The sequence below is a fragment of the Narcine bancroftii genome, chromosome 10 (assembly GCF_036971445.1).
Source record: "Narcine bancroftii isolate sNarBan1 chromosome 10, sNarBan1.hap1, whole genome shotgun sequence".
Lineage (NCBI taxonomy): Eukaryota > Metazoa > Chordata > Chondrichthyes > Torpediniformes > Narcinidae > Narcine > Narcine bancroftii.
The window spans coordinates 82,426,431-82,449,229 of record NC_091478.1 but is presented as its reverse complement, the minus strand read 5'-3'; the positions used below and the strand labels follow the sequence as shown (position 1 = coordinate 82,449,229).

The following is a 22,799-nucleotide window of genomic DNA, read 5'->3' as shown; positions in this document are numbered from 1 at the left end:
CACATTTTTCTATTTATATTGAGATTTGAGATAAAAATGGGAGTAAATGATTTTTAAAAAATATCATGAGTAGTCACTGATGTATTTTGTAGAATATGCCCTCACAGGTTATTTTTCTCAAGAATGCATAAGTTTTATTTGCCATACCAACACAGAAACTAGTTTAACAGCAATTGTATCAAGCCCAATACAGAACCATTTTTAGATACTTTTTTGAAGTATAATGGGAATTTATTTAGCTTTTTCATGAAAGCATTTTCCATTTTCGAAGTGATACTAACCTTACAATGTAAGGTTGGTTTATGGGATGTGACTGGATGATAGCTTCCCTTCCTAGAGAGGACAGCAGTCTCACTGTTGTTAAACCATCCTTAAACAATTTCAGATTATCTGTTCTACTATGGTTCATGATTCTTTCAGTGTACTAGGATTAATTTAAATATCATGGACTATCCAGACTCTACATGAGCATAATTGTGTCACAGGATTAGATAATAGAGAAGAAAATTAATGTCCTGCATTGATAGCAAAATTCTGATAACCTATTATCAGTCTATTTAGAAACCCCAAGGGTTTGGTGATGCTTGCAATTTCCACTCACCTAGTCCCTGATTCCCATGCTCTCTTCCTGTGCTCTCTTTCTGTTAACTGCCTTGCTGGAAACTTATCTGGTTCATTGAAATGTTACTATGCAGTATCTTTTTAAAAAGTAGTTAAATGTATGTATACACTTCAGTATAATTTTCTGAAACAAAAGTTGCAAAATGAACTCGTTATCGCCATTGTAGTTGTTTACTGACTAGTATTGAATTCTATTGAAGCTATTATGTTGCCATTGATATTAAATGCATCATGTTTTGAATTAATTTTCAGGGAAGTTCTTGCATCTGTTATTTTTCCCTATTAAATGTCTGGATTTATCAGTATAAATGCTCAGCTGGAGGACATCATACATTTGGAAGTTTATGTGAATAACCTTTCTCTAATCAGTGAATTATATTCAATGCTTTTGAAACATTCTTCCTATGGAGCACCATGTCAAAATAGTGCTAAAAAATAACTTGCCATGTTGTCTGCTCTGAGGGGGCTGATGAGAATGGTGCAAAGCAAAAGTGAAACAATGTAATGAATAATAAATGGAAAAATAAATTAACAGACCATTTTGTCTGTTACAGAATTACATAGCTTGAGCTTAGACTAATTATGCCTTCCTTATGTTCATCCCACTGAGTTCATTGAATTGCATTCTGATATACATCTATAATGACTATTTTAAATCGTGATCTTTACTGGACCACTGAAAATTGATATCCACTGGTTGAATTCATCTTAAACTTACATTGGTTGTGTTAATCTGCCAAAATTTATCCTCCTTTATAGTACAAAAATTACCCCATGAGAATTTGATTGGCATAATTCCCCTCATTGATATCCTTTTTGTTTATTGTAAGTCCATAAATAGCCAATTCATGTCTTGAAAGTATTGCTTGTGTGTTTGATTGTTGACTATCAGAACACAAAATTATTATGATGGATAAAAACTCTGAATTTATTGGAAGTGGAAAACATTTGTAAATGGATTTTACTCTAGAGATTAAAGTTAGCATTTTTAAAGTCTGCTAGGAGCAATTCCAGACATGGTAGAATAATTGTTATTCATGTATGAACTTGTAAATCTTGTTGACATTCAGAGCATAGGGGCTCAGAGAAGGGATGACTAAATGCTAATGTTGTTGCCTGGACTGAATAGTCTCCATTCTGTTTGTGTCTCTGAGAATGGCTCCTCCAGCATTTCTTTCTGCCCACAGACTTTTGTAAAACCTTGTTTAAAACCCCCTCCGTTCCTTGTGCTTGGTCAGTTTAGTGCTAAGCCATTTGTTTCCTTTACAGACACCTGACTGATTTAACCTCCACTTATTATGAGTTTTACAGTATGTGATCCTGTCGCAGGATTGGTAACATTTAGTTCTCTGTACCTTTTTCAATTGTCAAAATTACTGCATGTTCAATAGCTGTAAACAAAGTGTTAAATAATTATCTCGAAAAGTATGAAGGTGCAATGTAAAGTTTAGGATTAATAAATTATGGAAATACTTTCATGCAGTCATGATTTGATTGTCTCCAACATTTTATTTGCAGGTACCCATATGAGCGTATTGACGGGAGAGTTCGAGGGAACCTACGGCAGGCAGCAATTGACCGATTTAGCAAGCCTGATTCTGATCGTTTTGTGTTCTTACTGTGTACACGAGCTGGAGGTTTAGGGATAAATCTAACTGCAGCAGACACGTGTATCATTTTTGATTCAGACTGGAATCCTCAAAATGACCTTCAGGTAAATAAAATTTAAACTGAAATTTTGTTGTGGATTGAGTAGGGGTTAACAGTGAATTCTCATGGTATAAAAAATACTGAAAAATATTTTGTTAATTGTAAAGTGTGTACATTCTCTTTCCTAGTTATGTCAAACAATTATTATGTAACAGGGTAAATTAACAATATTATATTTTCCAAAGCAAAATCCAAGTTCTCACAACTATTATTTTTATACATACAGCATGATAAATCTTTACTTCTACCATTTAGTATGAAATAATTACCTACAAAAGAAATATAGTTAGCAATAGCTGTGGAATATTACTTTGTGTCTACTATAAAGGAGTAGAAATGAATGTTTGTTTTTGATGTGAAACAAAGTCAAATTGCCATGAATTTAAATAAATGACTAGAATACAGGCGGGAAAGAGGAGAAAAATATGAATAGAAACTTCACTATAAATGTTATTTATTCAAGTAAAATGTTGCAGTTTTTATAGGTGGTTCTTGTGAAATATCCCTCTATGCTATTGTAGAAATAAAATGTGCAATTTCACTTCCTAAAAACAATAGGAGAGAAATTAATCTGTTGTCATTCAGAGCACTGACTGTTGATTCAACTTGCTGGTCCATTATTGAAAAAAAAACATTATTTGTTCATTTATTTTGTTTATAATGGGCTCTATGCTTGGAGTTGAAGGTGATCAACTATTGTTACATCAAAGAGACAAAACAAGAAGTTTAGAATGAGAAAAGGCAGGTTTTCCAAGTTACAAATACTATTGCAGAGTTTCAGAGAATGAATGTGTACAGTTTAGCAGACTGACGCTCCTTTTGTAAGACACTGATTGTCCTGTGCTGGGATGAAAGACTAACAACCAGTCAGTGGTCCAAAGCATTTCAGACATGACTGACTCTCGTGCGTGTTGCTCTCAAATCACAAAACAATTCTGAATCATCATCATCCTTTTCTACACTTGGCAACATTCTAGTGATCTGAATCTCAACTCTGTTTACTTGCCCTGAACACTTTCTGAACAACAAACTCAACACTAGGCTAGAAAGTTTGCTTGTTGCAAGCCAGTTTCTATCCCAATTTATGCGATTAAGTGCTTCCTCATTTTGAAATGTCCATATTCTGGATCACTTCTCTGGAGGAAAGAGTATCTTTATATCTCTCAATCGCTTAGCTTATTCACCACTGTTAGATCGTCTCTCAATCTTTTAATATCAAGAAATAACAAGCTGAGTTCATGCTTCTTGCTTTTATGAAGTGAATGGTGTAGCGGTTTTATCTGAGTCTCAAAAACACTGCTGCCCTGTCAGTCATGCTATTATAGATGATCCTTAAATTGAACAGGTGATGTGAGCAACTAAATTAAATCAACGTGTATGAGGAGGAGCTGAAATGTTACCATTGAAGATCATGTACATAAAACTAATTTCAATGGGGACTGTGACATAATTGTTATTTTCAGAAGAGGGAGGTTAATAAGATTCAGATTTCATATTTTTAGATTTATTGTCAGACTCATACATGACATCAGATACAACCCTGAGATTCTTTTTCCTATGGGTGAGGCAGAATTGCCACATATTGGTATTGCAAAAATAAAAACTGTACACTTTGTACACATGTAAACAAGTAAGAACTGTAAAAAGATAATGAAATGTAAACAAGTAAAACACGAAAATCTGTAGACACCTTGGTTGAAGTAAAAACACACATTGCTGGAGAAACAGCAGGTCAAACAGTGTTCTATATATAGCAAAGATAAAAATACATAACGGACATTATCGGCATGCCACGATGCCGAACTCTTCCTCTGTTGCCTCTGGGCTTGCTTCCATGACCATTACTCTCCTTTCCCCAAGACCCCTTCTCCCACTTTAAGCTTTCTTCCTCCTCCTGAAGAAACTGTGCAATACAGAGAGAATAAAAAAAGATCAACAAGGTACAAATGTAAGAGTCATTAAGTGAGTCCCTGATTGAGTTTGTTGTTGAGAAGTCTGATGGTGTAGTTGAGAAGTCTGATAATGGAGGGGTAGCAGCTGTTCCTGAACCTAGTGGTGCGAGTCTTGTGGCACTTATACCTCTTTCCTGATGATAGCTGCGAGAACAGTGCATGTCCTGGGTGGTGCGGATCCTGGATGATTGCTGCTGTTTGCTGATAGCAGTGTTTCTGTAGATATTCTTGATGGTTGGTATTGCCTGAGATGTCCTGGCCTACGTCAAATATCTTTTGAAGGGTTTTACGGTCAGGTATTGGTGTCCCCATACCAGACCGTGATGCTGCTAGTAACACTTTCCCTCACACATCTGCAGAAACTTGCCAGGGTTTCTGATATCATACCAAACCTCTGTAAACTCCTGAGGAAATAAAGGCGTTGACATGCTTTCTTCACGATGCCATTAGAGTGTTGGGTCCGGAAATGAATCTCCAAGATAGTGACTCCCAATAACTTAAATTTGCTCAGCCTTTCCACCTCCAATTCCCCAATAATCACTGCATTTTATACCTCTGGTTTTCTCTTCCTGAAGTCAACAATCTTCAGGAGGAAGTCAAAGGAACAAGTTCTCATCAAGGGCTCAGTAGTGGAGAGGGTCAAGAACTTCAAATTGCTGGGTGTCAACATCTCTGAGAATCTATCCTGGAGCCTCCATGCTGTTGCAGTCATGAAGAAGGCTCACCATAGGTTATACTTTGTGAGGTGTTTAAGGAGATACGGTATGTCTTGAAAACTTCTACAGGTACCATGGAGAGCATTCTGGCTGGTTACATCATTGTCTGGTATGGAGGCGCCAAATCTCAGGACAAGAAAATACTCCAGAGGGTTGTTAACTCAGCCTGCAATATCACAGGCACCAGACTTCACTCCATCAAGGACATCAACATGAGGTTGTGGCTTAAAAAAGGTGCCTCTATCCTCAAACCCCTCCCCCCCCCTCCACCACCCAGGCCATGCCCTCTTCACTCTGCTACCATTGGGGAAAGGTACAGAAGCCTAAAGAGGAGCACTCAATGGCACAAGGACAGCTTCTTCCCCGCTGCCATCAGATTCCTGACTAATCAATGAACCAAAGACACTGCCTGACTTTTTGTTCGCTATTATTTTAATTTTTTTAAATATTTATTGTTGATTCTGACAATCAGCTCCTTGGTTTTGGTGACATTGAGCAAGGATTTCTCCCTCCCTCCTGTACGCTGACTCATCGCCTTTTTTTATACGACCCAGTACCGTGGTATAGTCGGCAAATTTGTAGGTGCTATGGCTATTGTACCAAGCCACACAGTTGTAGATGTAAAGTGAGTAGAGCAGGGGGCTAAGAACACAGCCCTATGGTGCTCCAGCACTGATGGAGATTGTGGAGGAGACATTCTTACCAATCCTTGCTGATTGTGGTCTGGAGATGAGGAGATCCAGGATTCTTATAGTGACCAGTGTAGGAAACTATGTTGGTTTGTGGTAACATTTCAATTGTGCCTAACTATTGTCTCCGACTGTGAAAAATCTTAACAGATAGGGTAAATGTAAGTATACACCACATGGATGAAATTATCAGAAGCTATTTATCTCTTTAGAGTTAAGTAAAGCCAATATATTTTAAAGCTGAAGGTTGGCTTTGATTTTCACATAATTTTACATATGAATTTTTGATTGACTCTGATGGAACATTGTGAAGAGCCTGTGTTTATCTCTTGGAAGCTTTTTGTTGTTTTCCACCATAGGTGGGTGGAAGTAGGATTGTAGCACAATAAAGTAAAACAGATTGTGTTCCCTTGAATAAGAATATTGAAAATTTATGGTGGTTTACTAAATTTTTTTTTAAAAGGCTCAAGCTCGATGTCACAGGATTGGCCAGAACAAAGCTGTGAAGGTTTATCGGCTGATAACTCGAAACTCTTACGAGCGGGAAATGTTTGACAAGGCCAGCCTGAAGCTGGGCCTTGACAAAGCTGTGCTTCAGAGTATGAATGGAAGAGAAAATACCGTTGGTGGGGTATGTATTGAAAATATTGATTCTGTTCCATGTATGTTGTCCAACATTTTTTTTAACAAATGGCCAATAGATTGAGAATTTTAATTTACTCAACACTAATGACACATAACAATAATGTCATTTGTTTCATTGGCCATAAATTACGAAGCATATGCTTTATAAATGTGTAAAACCATGTTTGAGACATTACTTGCATCATATAGTTTTATTCAAACCAGCTTTTAAAAATAAAAATATTTTGGATTTCAGAATGACCATAAACACATAATTGGGTTTCTTTTAAAAAAAAATGTTTTTTTAAAAAATAAACGTCTTTAAATCCCCGGTTATTTAGATGCAACAAATGTCAAAGAAAGAAATTGAAGACTTGCTTCGTCGGGGTGCTTATGGTGCAATCATGGACGAAGAAGATGAGGGCTCTAAGTTTTGTGAAGAGGATATTGATCAGATCCTTATGCGACGTACAAAGACAATTACTATTGAATCTGAAGGGAGAGGCTCAACGTTTGCCAAGGTAGGTAGTGTCTGGGGTAAAGCAAGTGGATCTTAAGCTGATCTAGGGAAATGTCTAAGTAATTGTTTCTAAAGCAGGGCTTTCGAGTAATGGAAGTAAAACATGAAAATTTGCGGACACTATGGTTGAAGTAAAAACACAATGCTGGAGAAACTCACCAGGTCAAGCAGAGTGTCCTTTATATAGCAAAGGTAAAAATATGTAACCGACGATTCTGGCTTGAGCCCTTCATCAAGGTATGAAAAAATGTCAGCAGGCGTCTGAACAAAAGAGTAAGAGGGAGGGATGGTGCAAAGGCAGGAGGTGATAGGTGGAGAAGGGAAGGAGGAGACAGCAGTGATCAAGGGGAGGAGGGATGGCTGGAGGAAGGGAGGGAGGAGGGATAAAAAAGAGGAAGGGAAGGGTGGAGGGGGAAGAGGAGAGCAGGTTATCAAAATAGGAAAAGTTGATGTTGATGTCACTGGGTGGAGTGAAAGGTGCTCAGCGAAGCTCCCTCTGTGATTCCCTCATGTACTCCCCTCCTGTACTCATCCCTCTTCAACAATCGCCCCACCCCTGGCACCTTCCCCTGTGCCTGCAGAAGGTGCCAAACTTTCTTCCACACCTTCTCCCTTACTGTGGTCTAGGTCCCCAAACAGGCTTTTCAATTGAGCAACACTTCACTTGTGTATCCGCAAGACTGATTGACTGCATCCAGTGCTCCATTTGTAGCCTTCTCTACATCGAAGAGACTGGGCAGATATTAGGAGATTGCTTTGCTGAACATAGAAACATAGAAGATAGGAGCAAGAGTAGGTCATTCGACCCTTCGAGCCTGCTCCGCCATTCAACGAGATCATGGCTGATCTTAAAGTTCAGTACCCCGTCCCCGCCTTCTCTCCGTAACCTTTAATACCCTTATACTGAAGAAATAATCTAATTCCCTCTTAAATATATTTAATGAACCTGCCTCTACTGCCCTCTGTGGCACTGAATTCCACAGATTCACCACCCTCTGGGTAAAGAAATTCCTCCTCATCTCGGTCCTAAATGGTTTGCCTATTATCCTCAAACCATGGGCCCAGGTTCTGGATTTTCCCATCATTGGAAACATCCCATCTGCATCCATTCTGTCCAGTCCTGCCAGAATTTTATATGTCTCTATGAGATCCCCTCTCAATCTTCTAAACTCCAGGGAGTACAATCCCAATTTGCGCAATCTTTCCTCATAAGTCATTCCTGCCATTCCAGGTATCAGCCTGGTGAATCACCTCTGCACTCCCTCCATTGCAAGAACATCCTTCCTTAGATAAGGTGACCAAAACTGCACACAATACTCCAGGTGGGGTCTCACCAAGGCCCTGTACAGCTGCAGTAAGGTATCCTTGTTCCTATACTCAAATCTTCTTGATATGAAGGCCAACATACCATTTGCCTTTTTAACCGCCTGCTGTACCTGCATGCTCGCCTTCAGAGACTGATGTACAAGTACCCCTAGGTCTCTCTGCACTTCCCCATCTCTTAATCTATTGCCATTCAAATAGTAATCTGCCCTCCGGTTTTTATTACCAAAGTGGATAACCTCACATTTATCCACATTGTATTGCATTTGCCATGTATCTGCCCAGTCCTTCAATTTATCCAAATCACACTGGAGCTTCCTGACCCCCTCTTCTGTGCACACAACCCCTCCTAGCTTAGTGTCATCTGCAAATTTGGAGATATTACATCCAATCCCCTCATCCAGATCATTAATGTAAATTGTGAACAGCTGGGGTCCCAGTACAGATCCCTGTGGCATCCCATTGGTCACCGCCTGCCACTCAGAAAACGAGCCATTTATCCCAACTCTCTGTCTTCTACCTGCCAGCCAGTTCTCAATTCACATCAATCCTTTGCCCCCAATCTCATGAGCCTTGATTTTGGAAGCCAGTCGTTTATGCGGGACCTTATCGAAGGCCTTTTGGAAGTCCAGGTACACCACATCCACTGGCTCTCCCCCATCTATTTCACCTGTCACCATCTCAAAGAATTCCAATAGATTTGTCATGCACGATTTACCTTTTGTAAATCCATGTTGACTCCGTCCGATCCCTTCTCTGCTAGTCATATGCTCCGCTATTACATCCTTAATAATGGATTCCATCATTTTGCCCACTACTGATGTAAGGCTCACCGGCTGATAATTCCCCGCTTTTTCTCTACCCCCCTTTTTAAATAGTGGGGTAACATTAGCTACCCTCCAATCCATGGGTACTGATCCTGAGTCACCTTCGCTCAGTCCGCACCAGTGACAGAGACCTTCCAGTAGCCAAGCATTTCATATGGCCTTGTATACTCTCCCACTAAGACCACTTGCAAATTGGAGGAAAAACACCTAATTTTCCATCTGGGCACTCTCCAACCGGATGGCATTAACATCAACTTTTCCGTTTTCTGCTAACCTGCTCTCCTCTTCCCCTTCCCTTCTCCTTTCCACCTCCTTTCCCCTTCCCTTCACCTAGTCATCCCTCATCCCCTAGATCACTGCTGTCTCCTCCCTCCCTCCATCTATCACCTGCCTTTGCAACCATCCTTCTCCCCCAACTCTTTTAGTTCAGATGCCTACTGACCTTTTTCTACACCTCGATGAAGGGCTCAAGCCTGAAACGTCGATTAGAGTTTTTTACCTTTGCTATATAAAGGACACTGCTTGACCTGCTGAGTTTCTCCAGCTTTGTGTTTTTACTTTTCGAGTAATCCATGTTTTAATACAGCTGTTTCTCACAGAAACATCAGCAAAACATATTTTCACATTGTAATCATTTTTTTTCCCATTTAAGAGATAGATTGTGATGCTTTGCTGACCTATATAAACCTACTGTACATTAACCTAATCCTTGCTTCCCTCGCAGCCCTTACCTTATAGAAGATCGGCAAATAAAAAGTTCCTCTCACTCTCAAATTCCTCCTTCAGCTATCTCCCTTACCTGTTTGTTGTCACCCGCTGTCCCCTGTGCCATTCTTCTCACCCTTGCTCCGGCTCTTTTCTCATTCTCGGTTCTTCTCTCTCCCTTCCTGTCACACAAATTGCACAGTTGCTGTTGGTTCCCATTGCCATACCTCTGGGTAAAAAATTGCTGTTTTCAAGAGAGATCAAAGCCTTCTAGTAAAATACTACAGAAGATAATTTCCTAAAATAAAACTTTTTGTCTTTCTTGTGGATTTCAGTTTTCTGGAAAGTGGGTTTCTAAAAAGTGTGTGTTGGTGTCCCATCATTTGATGATTGTGAAGTGAGGAAGAAATGTTCTAGGTAAGGGGTAATCATATCCATAGGACTGTATCAGCCATGACTTGCAATTAAAATGCAGGTCTGAGCACCATCAGTCTCACCATTTTGGAAGATGCAAAATCATTTCCGCAACAAAGACAGCAACATTGAAGACGAGTGAAATAGATAGGGATATTTGAATATGAGCTCCAGGGTCATCAATTGTGTGAACAAAAACAATCTGAAATGTGTAGGTTTAGATTTGGAGGAACACATTTGAGAGTGATTAGCTTTGAGGAGAATACAGAAGTAGTGGGGAGCAAGCCTGTGACATGGTGGAGGACAAGCCTGTGACGTGGTGGAGGACAAGCCCGTGACGTGGTGGAGGACAAGCCCGTGACGTGGTGGAGGACAAGCCCGTGACGTGGTGGAGGACAAGCCCGTGACGTGGTGGAGGACAAGCCCGTGACGTGTTGGAGGACAAGCCCGTGACGTGGTGGAGGACAAGCCCGTGACGTGGTGGAGGACAAGCCCGTGACGTGGTGGAGGACAAGCCCGTGACGTGGTGGAGGACAAGCCCGTGACGTGGTGGAGGACAAGCCCGTGACGTGGTGGAGGACAAGCCCGTGACGTGGAGGACAAGCCTGTGACGTGGTGGAGGACAAGCCTGTGACGTGGTGGAGGACAAGCCTGTGACGTGGTGGAGGACAAGCCTGTGATGTGGTTGTGACACAAGTATGGAAATTTTAAATTCCATCATTGGTGGTTATGAGCGAAATATTTTAATTGGATGATGCAAGTACAGTATGTTGCCATTCCATTAAAGTTTAATAATTCAGTGTAGATAATCTTAATGGCTTGATGGCCTAAATAAAATGTGTAAGGATTGGCTTTGATAGGACAATAGACCAGTGAAAATTCAGTCCATATCTTTATGCAAAATAGGGTCATTTAATATGTGTTAATTTGTATTTTGTATTGCAAGTCACGATTTGTGCGTGAACCAAGAGGGGGAAAAAAAAGATTGAACTTCTTTAAAATCCAAATGGTTAGGATGACACGCTGAGCATAGCGGTTAGCACAACATTGTTACAGCGCCAGTGATTGAGACCGGGGTTCAAATGCCACGCTGTCTGTAACGAGTATGTACGTTCTCCTCGTATATGCATGGGATTTCCTCCCACGATTCGAAATGTGCTGGGGGTGTAGGTCAATAGGGTGTAATTGGACAGAATGGGCTCATGGGCTAAATGGGCCTGTTACCGTGCTGTACATTTAAATTTAAATTTCTTTTATTTTTATTGAATTTTATAAAATAGTACAGGTACACAATCCTTTATCTGGAACCCTTGGGGGACAGTGTGTTCCGTATTTCGGATTTTTTCTGGATTTCAGAACAAAAGTCAGCTGCCTCAGATTTAAGCCTGCCTGAGTCACGCTGCCATCTCTCTCGCCCCTGCCCGCCTGAGTCGCGCTGCTGTGTCTCCTCCCCCACCCACCTGAGTCACGTTGCCATCTCTCTCTCTCCTTCCCCCCCCGCCCACCTGAGTCACGCTGCGATCTCTCTCTCCTCCTCCCCGCCCACCCGAGTCATGCTGCCGTCTCTCTCTCTCCCTCTACTATACCAGCACCAGGTATTTGGAGCTTCCCAGATTTTAGATGACCGGATAAAGGATTGTGTATCTGTACATACAAACATAACGGAATGATGCTCAAAACTAATCCAAACTATAATAGAGCAGACAAGCACAATATGTTCAGAGAAAAAAAAATATTTTTTCTTATGCAACAGTATTAATCATAGGAAAACTGAAAAATAGGACAAAAATATATAATTAACTAATCTAAACTCCAAACCTGCCAGTAGAAATAATAAGAAACATATAATCACATGAATCACAAACAAAACTGATTAAGATTCGCATTAGAGACTATTAAAATAATTCAAAAAAACCCTAAAGATTGGGAAATTTTAAATTCATTGACTTATGGAACATTTTATTTTCTCCAAGGTTAAATATGACATCGTATCATATAACCATTGATTATGGATGGGTGGGACAGCATCTTTCCATCTGATCAAAATAACTCATCTTGCAGTAAGAGAAGCAATTTCACTACTCTTGGTTCAAAAATTCCAAACAAGGCACCAACGGGTTTGGTGCTGGGTTAACATGAATCTTTGGCTTGGCTTCGCGGACGAAGATTTATGGAGGGGGTAAAAAGTCCACGTCAGCTGCAGGCTCGTTTGTGGCTGACCAGTCCGATGCGGGACAGGCAGACACGATTGCAGCGGTTGCAAGGGAAAATTGGTTGGTTGGGGTTGGGTGTTGGGTTTTTCCTCCTTTGCCTTTTGTCAGTGAGGTGGGCTCTGCGGTCTTCTTCAAAGGAGGCTGCTGCCCGCCAAACTGTGAGGCGCCAAGATGCACGGTTTGAGGCGTTATCAGCCCACTGGCGGTGGTCAATGTGGCAGGCACCAAGAGATTTCTTTAGGCAGTCCTTGTACCTTTTCTTTGGTGCACCTCTGTCACGGTGGCCAGTGGAGAGCTCGCCATATAATACGATCTTGGGAAGGCGATGGTCCTCCATTCTGGAGACGTGACCCATCCAGCGCAGCTGGATCTTCAGCAGCGTGGACTCGATGCTGTCGACCTCTGCCATCTCGAGTACCTCGACGTTAGGGGTGTGAGCGCTCCAATGGATGTTGAGGATGGAGCGGAGACAACGCTGGTGGAAGCGTTCTAGGAGCCGTAGGTGGTGCCGGTAGAGGACCCATGATTCGGAGCCGAACAGGAGTGTGGGTATGACAACGGCTCTGTATACGCTTATCTTTGTGAGGTTTTTCAGTTGGTTGTTTTTCCAGACTCTTTTGTGTAGTCTTCCAAAGGCGCTATTTGCCTTGGCGAGTCTGTTGTCTATCTCATTGTCGATCCTTGCATCTGATGAAATGGTGCAGCCGAGATAGGTAAACTGGTTGACCGTTTTGAGTTTTGTGTGCCCGATGGAGATGTGGGGGGGCTGGTAGTCATGGTGGGGAGCTGGCTGATGGAGGACCTCAGTTTTCTTCAGGCTGACTTCCAGGCCAAACATTTTGGCAGTTTCCGCAAAGCAGGACGTCAAGCGCTGAAGAGCTGGCTCTGAATGGGCAACTAAAGCGGCATCATCTGCAAAGAGTAGTTCACGGACAAGTTTCTCTTGTGTCTTGGTGTGAGCTTGCAGGCGCCTCAGATTGAAGAGACTGCCATCCGTGCGGTACCGGATGTAAACAGCGTCTTCATTGTTGGGGTCTTTCATGGCTTGGTTCAGCATCATGCTGAAGAAGATTGAAAAGAGGGTTGGTGCGAGAACACAGCCTTGCTTCACGCCATTGTTAATGGAGAAGGGTTCAGAGAGCTCATTGCTGTATCTGACCTGACCTTGTTGGTTTTCGTGCAGTTGGATAATCATGTTGAGGAACTTTGGGGGACATCCGATGCGCTCTAGTATTCTCTGGACAGGACGGTTAACATGAATAATCATTGATAAAGTACGAAAGGCCTCTTCCCAATACTTGGCAAGTGTCGAACAAGACCAAAACATGTGAATTAATGATCTAACCTTGTTCTTACATCTGTCAGAGAAAGAACTAATATTAGGGTTAATATTAGCTAATTTAACTTTAGACATAGAAGCTCAACAGTGAGTGGTGGGCGCAAAGAGAAGATGTATTAACCAACAAAAGTAGAGTTCCAAGAATCATCTGAAGTAGAGGTCGCTCCCATACCTTTTTAATTTTATCCACTAAGCTTGCCTTGATTTCAGCAGAACATCATGTACCATGGCTATTAACCTTTTCTGAGATGGTTGAAGATTGTAAATTGTTTCTATCAAATTCATAACAGGAACTTGTGAGAATTTTGAAGATTGAGATTGAGAGATTTCAATTCAAATTCAAACCATTCACACTGACGATTACATGTGGGTTGAACCAGGTAATTTACTGGGTCCCTACCTGGTAATTATGCGGTGTGAAACATCAACCTGACAGGGCAAGTTAAATTCAACCAAGCTCTGACACTTGGTGGGGACACTAATCATCTTCTGCAGTGTGAAAGCATGACCTGCTCTTGCATTGTCACCGCAGAAGATGGACCTCCCTCTTAAAATACTTGGTTGCCGGTTAACCAGGTAAATCATGGTTCAGTGGGAAAGGCTCCTGAGTGCAGCATGCCTGGTAAGTTTACCCGCTTCCTTGGAGGGTTGGCAGTGTAAAAGGGACTATTGCCTCATTCAAGTTGAGTGTATAACTTGGACTTTTTTTTTAACGAGTTTACATTTTTTTTGTACTTAATGCTAGGGATAAATTTCTTTAGTAATGGTTTCAAATAATTTATCACATTTCTTTGAGAATTTGTTTTCAACTCTTCCAGGCAAGTTTTGTTGCATCTGGCAATAGAAGTGATATTGCTTTGGATGATCCTAACTTTTGGCAGAAATGGGCAAAGAAGGCAGAAATTGATCTTGAAGCCATACATGGAAAAGTAAGTTGTCAATTTCAGTTCATAATTTACGTGCTAAGCAGTTCATAGTTAAAATTTTGGAGGACATTCCTAATTCATATTTATTTCAGGTTTTTTTTCTTGTGATATTGAAGGAGGCCTTTGAATAAGTAAATTTTCCCGTAACCTTTTCTCCTCACATTCTTGTCAACTCCTCTTGGATTCTGCCACATGGGGAAGAATATGGGCATTTTTTCCACTAGCCTACAGGTCTTTGGGATGCAAGTGGAAACCTATATAGTCATAGAGAGAATATACACACACTCCAGTATAACCGTACTGGAGGTCAGGATCTGTGAATCAGCAGAAGTATTTGCTATGCCACAGAGAAAACCATTAAAACAAAAATATGGTGATGTCTTTAGCAACTGAAGATTAAAGGCATACATGTTATTAAAAATAATGAATTGTAGTCATTTTGTGTCTGTGGTGTGAGAAAGTAATATGTCCTTCCAATTGCCACTTAGAATCCTCTAAAACTGATAACTTGGTTCACCTCCCAAACAGTGCATTTTTTCAGTGATTGCCATACATTTGTAGCAGGCAGGATATCTTGACTGTTTTACACATTTAAAATTGTTTCTAAAAGGCATCCAGTGCAGATTTATGTGAGAGATATCATCAGTTCCCTCTCAGGAAGCTCTATACCCCCGACTTAAATGTGAAACTACCCAGATTTCTTGACAGTCTCTTCCAAAAATTTACAACCATTGTCTTACATTGGGATCATAATACATTGGTGAAACACTACTAACTTCCTGCAATTTTCCAATAGTTAAGCTGGGAAATCTGTTCACCAAACTATTGAATTAGACCTTGTGCAGGTTCATCTACTTTTTGTTTGAATGAAGAAGAGTTTCTCCAGGGTAAGTTTCAAATTAATTTTAAAATATTTAGTTTCTAATCCTCATTGTCCATTTTAAAATTGAAAAATAAATCACTAAGAATGTTTGAAAACAAAGACTACATGATTAATTTTTAATACTTTTTGAACTTTTAGGAAGGTGTATATTTTCAGACCTTCCCTATGATGCTGTTAACAGCCACAAGGTTTCACTGACTAGATTGGACTTGGTGATGCATCACCACTGTCGTATTTGGGCCCAAAATACTAGAATATAAATGTGAACTATTAATGCTAAATATTAATTAAAATTAGTACCATGATTCAATTAATCTGCCAGTGCTGACTCACTGCATTTTCAGAGAAGGTACATTTACCTATCTGTTTGCGTTGTAATTTCAAGGTCAGAGGCAGTCTAACATATATTGTTTAAGAGTTTTTGTTTTAAATCAGTTGCCTTCATGTTGCAGCTCATATTATGATATCATCTCCTCCTCTCATGCATCTTCAAGTCTGTTTGTGTGATCATTCCTAGCCGTAGCCTCATCTGTGCCTTCGGCTGCCAATTCCACCCTTAAACGGTACCTCTCAATTCCTTCTTTTTACATCAGTTGCCACTTAAAACCTGTTTATTTCACTCATTCTGTAGTCACTGTCTTTGGATGGTTCAATTATTTTATTTTAATACCAAGGGACATTTTGATTTGTTAAAAGTTCTTTGCTATCGCAGATTACTGCTGTTTTCGATCCGTACACTGGATTTACTTCTGTAGCATATTTTGAGCAAATATTTTGCTCCAATCTGATAAGTGCAGGTGGTGCTTGTAAGGGCCAGATTTTTCTTCCAGAATTCAATCAGGGAAAAAAAAAATTAATTTTCTCCACAGAACAGCTTGGTAATTGACACTCCGAGAGTAAGGAAGCAAACAAGACCGTACAATGCTGCAAAAGATGAACTGGCAGAACTATCGGAGGCAGAAAGTGATGGTGAAGATCGACCCAAACTACGCAGGCCCCACGACCGATCTCATGCATATGGCAGAACAGAATGCTTCAGAATTGAGAAGAACCTGCTGATTTACGGGTATAAAATAATTGAAATGCTGTGTGTCAGTTAGAAAACACTTTCCTGGATGTTAGCTGTTACATTATGAACATTTTTATGAACATTATGTACAGTTTTGGCTACTGTGTACAGTTTTGGTCACCAAATTATAGGAAAGATATAAACAAAATAGAGAGAGTCCAGAGAAGGTTCATGAGAATGTTGACAGGATTTCAGGGTCTGAGTTACAGGGAAAGGTTGAGCAGTCTGGGGCTTTTTTCTCTGGAGCGTAGAAGATTGAGAGGGGACTTGTTAGAGGTGTTTAAGATTTTAAAAGGGACAGACAGTAAATGTGTATAGGCTTTTTCAATTAAGAAAGGGGGAGATTCAAACTAGAGGACATGGTTTAAGATTGAAGGGGGAAAATTATAAGGGGAACATGAGGGGAAATTTCTTTACGCAGAGGGTGGTGGGGATGTGGAATGAGCTTCCGGCAGACGTGGTCGAGGCGGGATCATTGGTTACATTTAAGGAAAGACTGGATCGTTACATGGATAGGAGGGGTCTAGAGGGGTATGGACCGGGTGCTGGTCAGTGGGACTAGGAGGATGGGGATTTGCTACGGCATGGACTAGTAGGGCCGAACTGGCCTGTTCTGTGCTGTAAGTGGTTATATGGTAAGCAGTATTTTGAGTGGTCCATCGGTATAAATATATTTTTGCAGCTCTATTAAAAAAAAATCTATAACAAGAATTCCAGGAGTAAAACCTGAGATCAGATTTGATATCTTCTTCAAAGAAGGAGCAGTGTTCCTTCAAGCCATCTACAGGCAATTGGCCATATTTCAGAATAATTATTGTTTGATCAGGAAATGTTCCAAACTGGGCAATTCTCTCTGTTTTATGATTCACCTCACTTCCCACACATCTGCCCTCAGGCTGTCTGATCAAGTGTTTTGACAGGGAGAGGAGAGTGAAAGAACCAATCAAAACTAACCAGAATGCCCAAGAGGCAAGAGAGTGAAGAAGCACTGGTGGATGTGGAAAGAGTTGCACACTTTTTCAAAGATTTGCCAGAAGTGTGGGAGAAGGTTTGCAAAGGATCAGCCATTGTTTTTCCACAGATGCTCTTTTTCTTCTTGATAGCTACTTACTGATGTTAATCTGTAATCTTTTTATTGACTTTTTTTGTTCATTCTCAGAATCCATCTAGTTGTTCAGTTGTAATTTGTACTTTTGTTTCAGTGAATTGGATTTTAGCTGGTACTGGAGATATAAATAAATCTGGCATGGGATGGAAATTTAATTCAAATAACCTAGTTGTAAGCTATTAGCAAAGCTAAAATCCCATTTAAAATAAACACTTTCATGTATATTACCTATCATTCTGAACATTTTTTTGAATCTTCAGCAGCTGCATTTTATGATTGTTTAAGCGGTGTTTCATTATTTTTAAAAAATATTTATATTTTCACACAAGCTTGTACAGCCATGTACATTCTTAGTGCAATCCAGGCAGCTCGTATTCAAATTTACATACACTCCATTCTCATTATTGACTCCATACTCAAGCTCGCGTCTTTTCCAGTAGAGATGGACAAAATGAGCTTGATTCAAAGTATGATTGATTCATTTGCAACAGACCACAGACTGCATTTTCAATATCCTTTCTCATTTTCCCAATTTCTAATAATTGGACTGAGCTTTGAAAGAAACAATTCCTTTACATTTACACTGTATCTTCCGTTTTTTTAATTGAGCTTTGTTTTCTTCTCTCCATCCCATTCCCACTGTATGCTTTGGTTGCACACTCTGGCCTTTTATTTATTTTCATCTGATACACATTCAGTAACCCCCTGCATTATGGCTATTTGGGGAATGGAAATTCACCCTACAGAATTCACAAATTGCAATCCAAGGATGTGAGATGCAGAATAAAATAAGCACCCATGGAATTCATGTTAAAAAAAAAACAAATCAATACAATGTTTATTTTCTTTACATTCCTTGATGCATGCACAAATGCCGCAGATTCACGTGACAAAAAACTTGTGATATGGCTTATTTTCTTGGAATGCCATTATCCTCTCCCTTACACAGCCCTTTCTGCTGTACAGGGATTTCCCATACGAGGTATGCAAACCCTTTTATAAAATTCCATCTTTGGAACATTTTTGACTTGAGGGAGATAATGAAATCTATCTTCCACTTCATCCTTCTCAACAAGAAAAGGTTTTTTTTTGCATTTGCCATAAATCCCCACTCAACTTCACCTGCTTTTTTCAAATGCTAAAATAAATCATTCTCAAGCAGAAAATCCTGTGCTTGTCTCCTCTGACTAAATAACAAGGACAGTTTTGTTGTCTGATCCAGCAATTGAATGAAAATTAAAATCTTGCCCTTATCATTTGAATAATATAATTTGTAAGAATAATGATGACACGTATCTGCTTATTCAATCTAATAGGAGTTCTGAGTGCAACATCAGTTTGAGGTACCAAAGCATTTGAAGTACCTGCTGACATATGGTGATTTAGGGTAACTTAAACAAACTACTGAAGAATATTTTGATTTTCAAAGTAAAAAAATATTATTCATTCTTTTTCAGGTGGGACCGGTGGAAAGACATCTTGTCACATGGGCGATTCAAGAGACGGCTGGTGGAACAGGATGTGGAGACAATTTGTCGGGCACTCTTGGTGTACTGCCTTGCTCACTACAGGGGAGATGAAAAAATAAAGAGTTTTATTTGGGACCTCATCACCCCAACAGAAGATGGACAAACAAAGGAACTACAAAACCACCTTGGTAAGATATGTCAGCAGATATTTTCTTTACCCAGTTTGAAGAAGCTGTTGGAAGACGAGAAGACATTTGTAATGTTAATTGTCACTTGTAATATATGACTGTTTGGGTTGTCCAAGTTGCTCATTACTGTCAGTGTAACATGCATATAGTGCATCATGAACCAGTGATTTCAAAAAATGTATGTTAAAATTGAAAATTAATTTTTTACAGCATGATGTAAGATGAAGTAAAACACAAAGGTCTGCAGACCCCCATGGTTGAAGTAAAAACACTCAGGGTCTCGGGCTAAGATGTCAACTTAAACTTTTTTGCCTTCACAGATGGTAGTTGTCTATCCATGTTCCCCCAGTGTTGTATTTTTTTTGGTCTAGAAACCAAGGGTTTGAGCTAACATTAACCCAAGTAGAAGAATGACTAACAAAGTGTACCAAGGTATTACTCTGCAATCTTTTGGAATGATGCAAGATCACTACATCACTTCCCTATTTTTGTTTGAAGCAAAGCATTCAATGTGTACTTAAATTCAGAAACATTTCTCAACTACCTGACCTTCCATTCGAATTTTGAAGTTGAAAAGGGGCAATGGAATTTGGTAACTTGTTGCAAGCAGACCTCTGGACAGGGCTACGCCACTATCTCCTTGCAGATGATAAACAATTGCTGCCCTGATTCTTTTAGCCTCTAAACACTAAAGGTTTTTGTGTGGTGTGATAGAGAATGAATGATAATATGCTAAGAGGAAATTGGACATGATAAGAGGAAAGGTGAGATCTGGAAAAGGAGAATTCTCACCTTTCCTCTTATCGTGTCCAATTAACACCTTTAGTCTGTGGTCTGGACTCCTCCCCCTCCCATTCGTCCCCCTTTCTCTCATCTGTCTTTAATTCAGACGGCTGTCTGCTTTGTGTTTATACCTCGAAGAAGGGCTCAGGCCCAAAATGTCAGTGGTATTTCTTTACCTCCTATGGACACTGCAAGACTAGCTGAGTTCCTCCAGCATTTCTGTGTGCTTTTGTCGTGTTTCACTCTATCGACCATACTTCAACCACTGCATCGATCCAACAGATGTCATTTGGCGAAACAGGACTATTATCTCTCTCCTTTCCACTTCTCTCTTATGTCAGTTCTGGAATTGCTGGAGAGTTCAATAATAGTGAAAGCCATTGAGGGTTTGATTGGTGTACAATTCCCATGGTTGGAGTTGTTTTTTTGTCATCTTTAACTGTTAGTTCTGGACAGTGGTTAATCACAAGCTACTCATTGGTGGGATGAATCTAAGCAGATCAGAATCTGAGCTTCCAATAACTATCTTGAAGTTGTGAAATAAAACTGAAAATGTTGCAAACAACCACTCAATCATACAACATTCATGGAAAGAGATGCAGAGTTAATATTTCAGGTCAAAGATATTTCATCATTTAAAGATTTCTGCAGTATTTTCCTTTTAAAACTTGGTTTTAGACCTGACTGTGCAAATACAACATCTGTTGTAAAAGGTAAGTACGTAAAGCAATTTCCTGGAAGTGATGCTGCTTTTCTTGCCTTTACTGTTCTCAGAAGTCAAGTCATTAATCTTTCAAATTGTTATGTTTCATTTATATCAATGGAAAAGAGAAGTGGGTCAATGTGATTGGAGTCGACATTATTAATGGGCTATTGAAGAGCCCACAAAAATCTGTTGCATTGTTGAAATTTTGAGTTATTTGGTTGAGATGTTTTAAAGCATCCATTTATTATGAAATAAAAATTGGATTCCTAAATCCATTGCTAGTCATTTCTGTGCAAGTATATTTTTGTGTTTCAGTATACTACTGGTAAAAACACAAAGCTAGAGAAACTCAGCAGATCTAACAGTGATCTTTATATAGCAAAGGTAAAGATACATAACCAACGATTTGGGCTTGAGCCCTTCATCAAGGTATCACTATACTGGTACCCAACTTAGCACCATCCTGTCTAGGGCAGTTATGTTATCATGTTGATGGACCAGGAATAAGCTGCAGAAGCCTGACATCCAGCATCTCTAGATTTAAGAACAATTTTTTTTTCCCAACGGCTTTTAGGCTCTGGAATCTCCCCTTCCTATTCAAATCATAAACTACTCTGGCACCCTAAAAAGGCCTGTCGACACAATTTGTTCTTGCACTACTGTAACTGCAGATATTTATTAATTCTTTCAGTGTTGTAATTTAATGTATACTATTGGAGTTATTTTTAAACAAAGTAACTGGCTGAAGCAAGTAAAACTTTCAGTGTATATGTACTTGTGTGTATGACATAAAGTCTTATCATTTCTTGTGTACTTAAGTAACATACTTTGAAATTTATAATTCTGGAACCTTTAACCAGGCTTGTCCGCACCAGTTCCAAGAGGCCGGAAAGGGAAGAAGGTGAAGATCCAGGGAAGCACATTTGATATGCAGAAGGCTGAGTGGCTCAGGAAGTATAATCCAGAACTCCTGCTTCAAGATGAAGGCTACAAAAAACACTTGAAGCATCACTGCAATAAGTAAGTTAGACGTCATGTTTTCTATACTGATTCACTTAATGCTGGTAAAATGTATGTTTTTTTGATTATTTATTGGTGATATTTAAAAATTACAAATAAATGCATGTTTTATAATTCCAATGAAGTGGCGAGTTAATAATGGAATGTGTCCATTTATTGCATGATAAGTATAGGGTTGTATTTGTGAAAAAGTGGGAATGAGAGTATACAGGTTCTCAGCATGAGGGTAATTATATTTATACAAAATCTCCATAAACCATTGATTTTCATCAAAAGCTTTTCCTATTAATTTAAGGTTGTCAAGTAGCTTTCACGTTATCATTGTGCGCTACAATTACAGTGTTTATCTGACTTTGCCTCTCAGGGTGCTTCTGCGAGTAAGAATGTTGTATTATCTGAAACAAGAAGTAATTGGTGACCAATTGGAAAAGGTACTTGATGGGGTGGATGCGAGGTAAGAATGCTTATTTTTCAATGTTAGACCTGAGAAACCTAACATAATTCTGAACTACCTAAGTTTGTAAGTGTTGAACAATTATTCTCCAGGGGGTTTTATGAATCAGTTCCTGTATAATTTCACGTGGCCTGTTAGTTCTTGAAACATTTAACTGCAACAGTTGCCAAAAGTAAATTTTGTTGTGCAGATGATAGCAATTCTCATCTATGACAGTATCTTTAAAGTTCTGCTCTTTAGCTGGACAAAAATATGGCCATATATTTAGCTTTGAACTTCATTTTAAAATTTGATTCTCATAGAACCCTACAGCACAGTACAGGCTTTTCGGCCCTCAATGTTATGCCGACCCATATATTCTAACCAAAAAAGTACTAAACCCTTCCCAACCTGTAATCCTCTATTTTTCTTTCATCTGTGTACCTGTTAAAGAGTCTTAAATGCCACTAATGTTTCAGCCTCCACTGCCATCCCTGGCCATGCATCTATAACACTTTTTTTAAAAAAAAAACTTACTCTTGAGGTCTCCCCTAAACTTCC

The 22,799-nt window shown here is 39.7% G+C and overlaps 1 protein-coding gene across 10 annotated transcripts in view; it reads left to right on the top strand.

Moving 5' to 3' along the window:
• The window catches only part of chd9 (chromodomain helicase DNA binding protein 9), a 243,818-nt gene that overhangs the window by 186,088 nt on the left and 34,931 nt on the right, over positions 1 to 22,799 (top strand). For all 10 annotated transcript variants that reach the window (XR_011345802.1, XR_011345801.1, XM_069901582.1 and 7 more), the window contains exons 17-24: positions 2,140 to 2,335; positions 6,152 to 6,319; positions 6,654 to 6,833; positions 14,472 to 14,582; positions 16,332 to 16,528; positions 19,097 to 19,296; positions 21,646 to 21,805; positions 22,170 to 22,259. Coding sequence is in view for 8 of the 10 variants with exons in the window: in XM_069901582.1 (XP_069757683.1) it covers positions 2,140 to 2,335; positions 6,152 to 6,319; positions 6,654 to 6,833; positions 14,472 to 14,582; positions 16,332 to 16,528; positions 19,097 to 19,296; positions 21,646 to 21,805; positions 22,170 to 22,259 (1,302 nt within the window). In the remaining 2 variants the exon portion in view is untranslated. The remainder of the gene's footprint in view (positions 1 to 2,139; positions 2,336 to 6,151; positions 6,320 to 6,653; positions 6,834 to 14,471; positions 14,583 to 16,331; positions 16,529 to 19,096; positions 19,297 to 21,645; positions 21,806 to 22,169; positions 22,260 to 22,799) is intronic.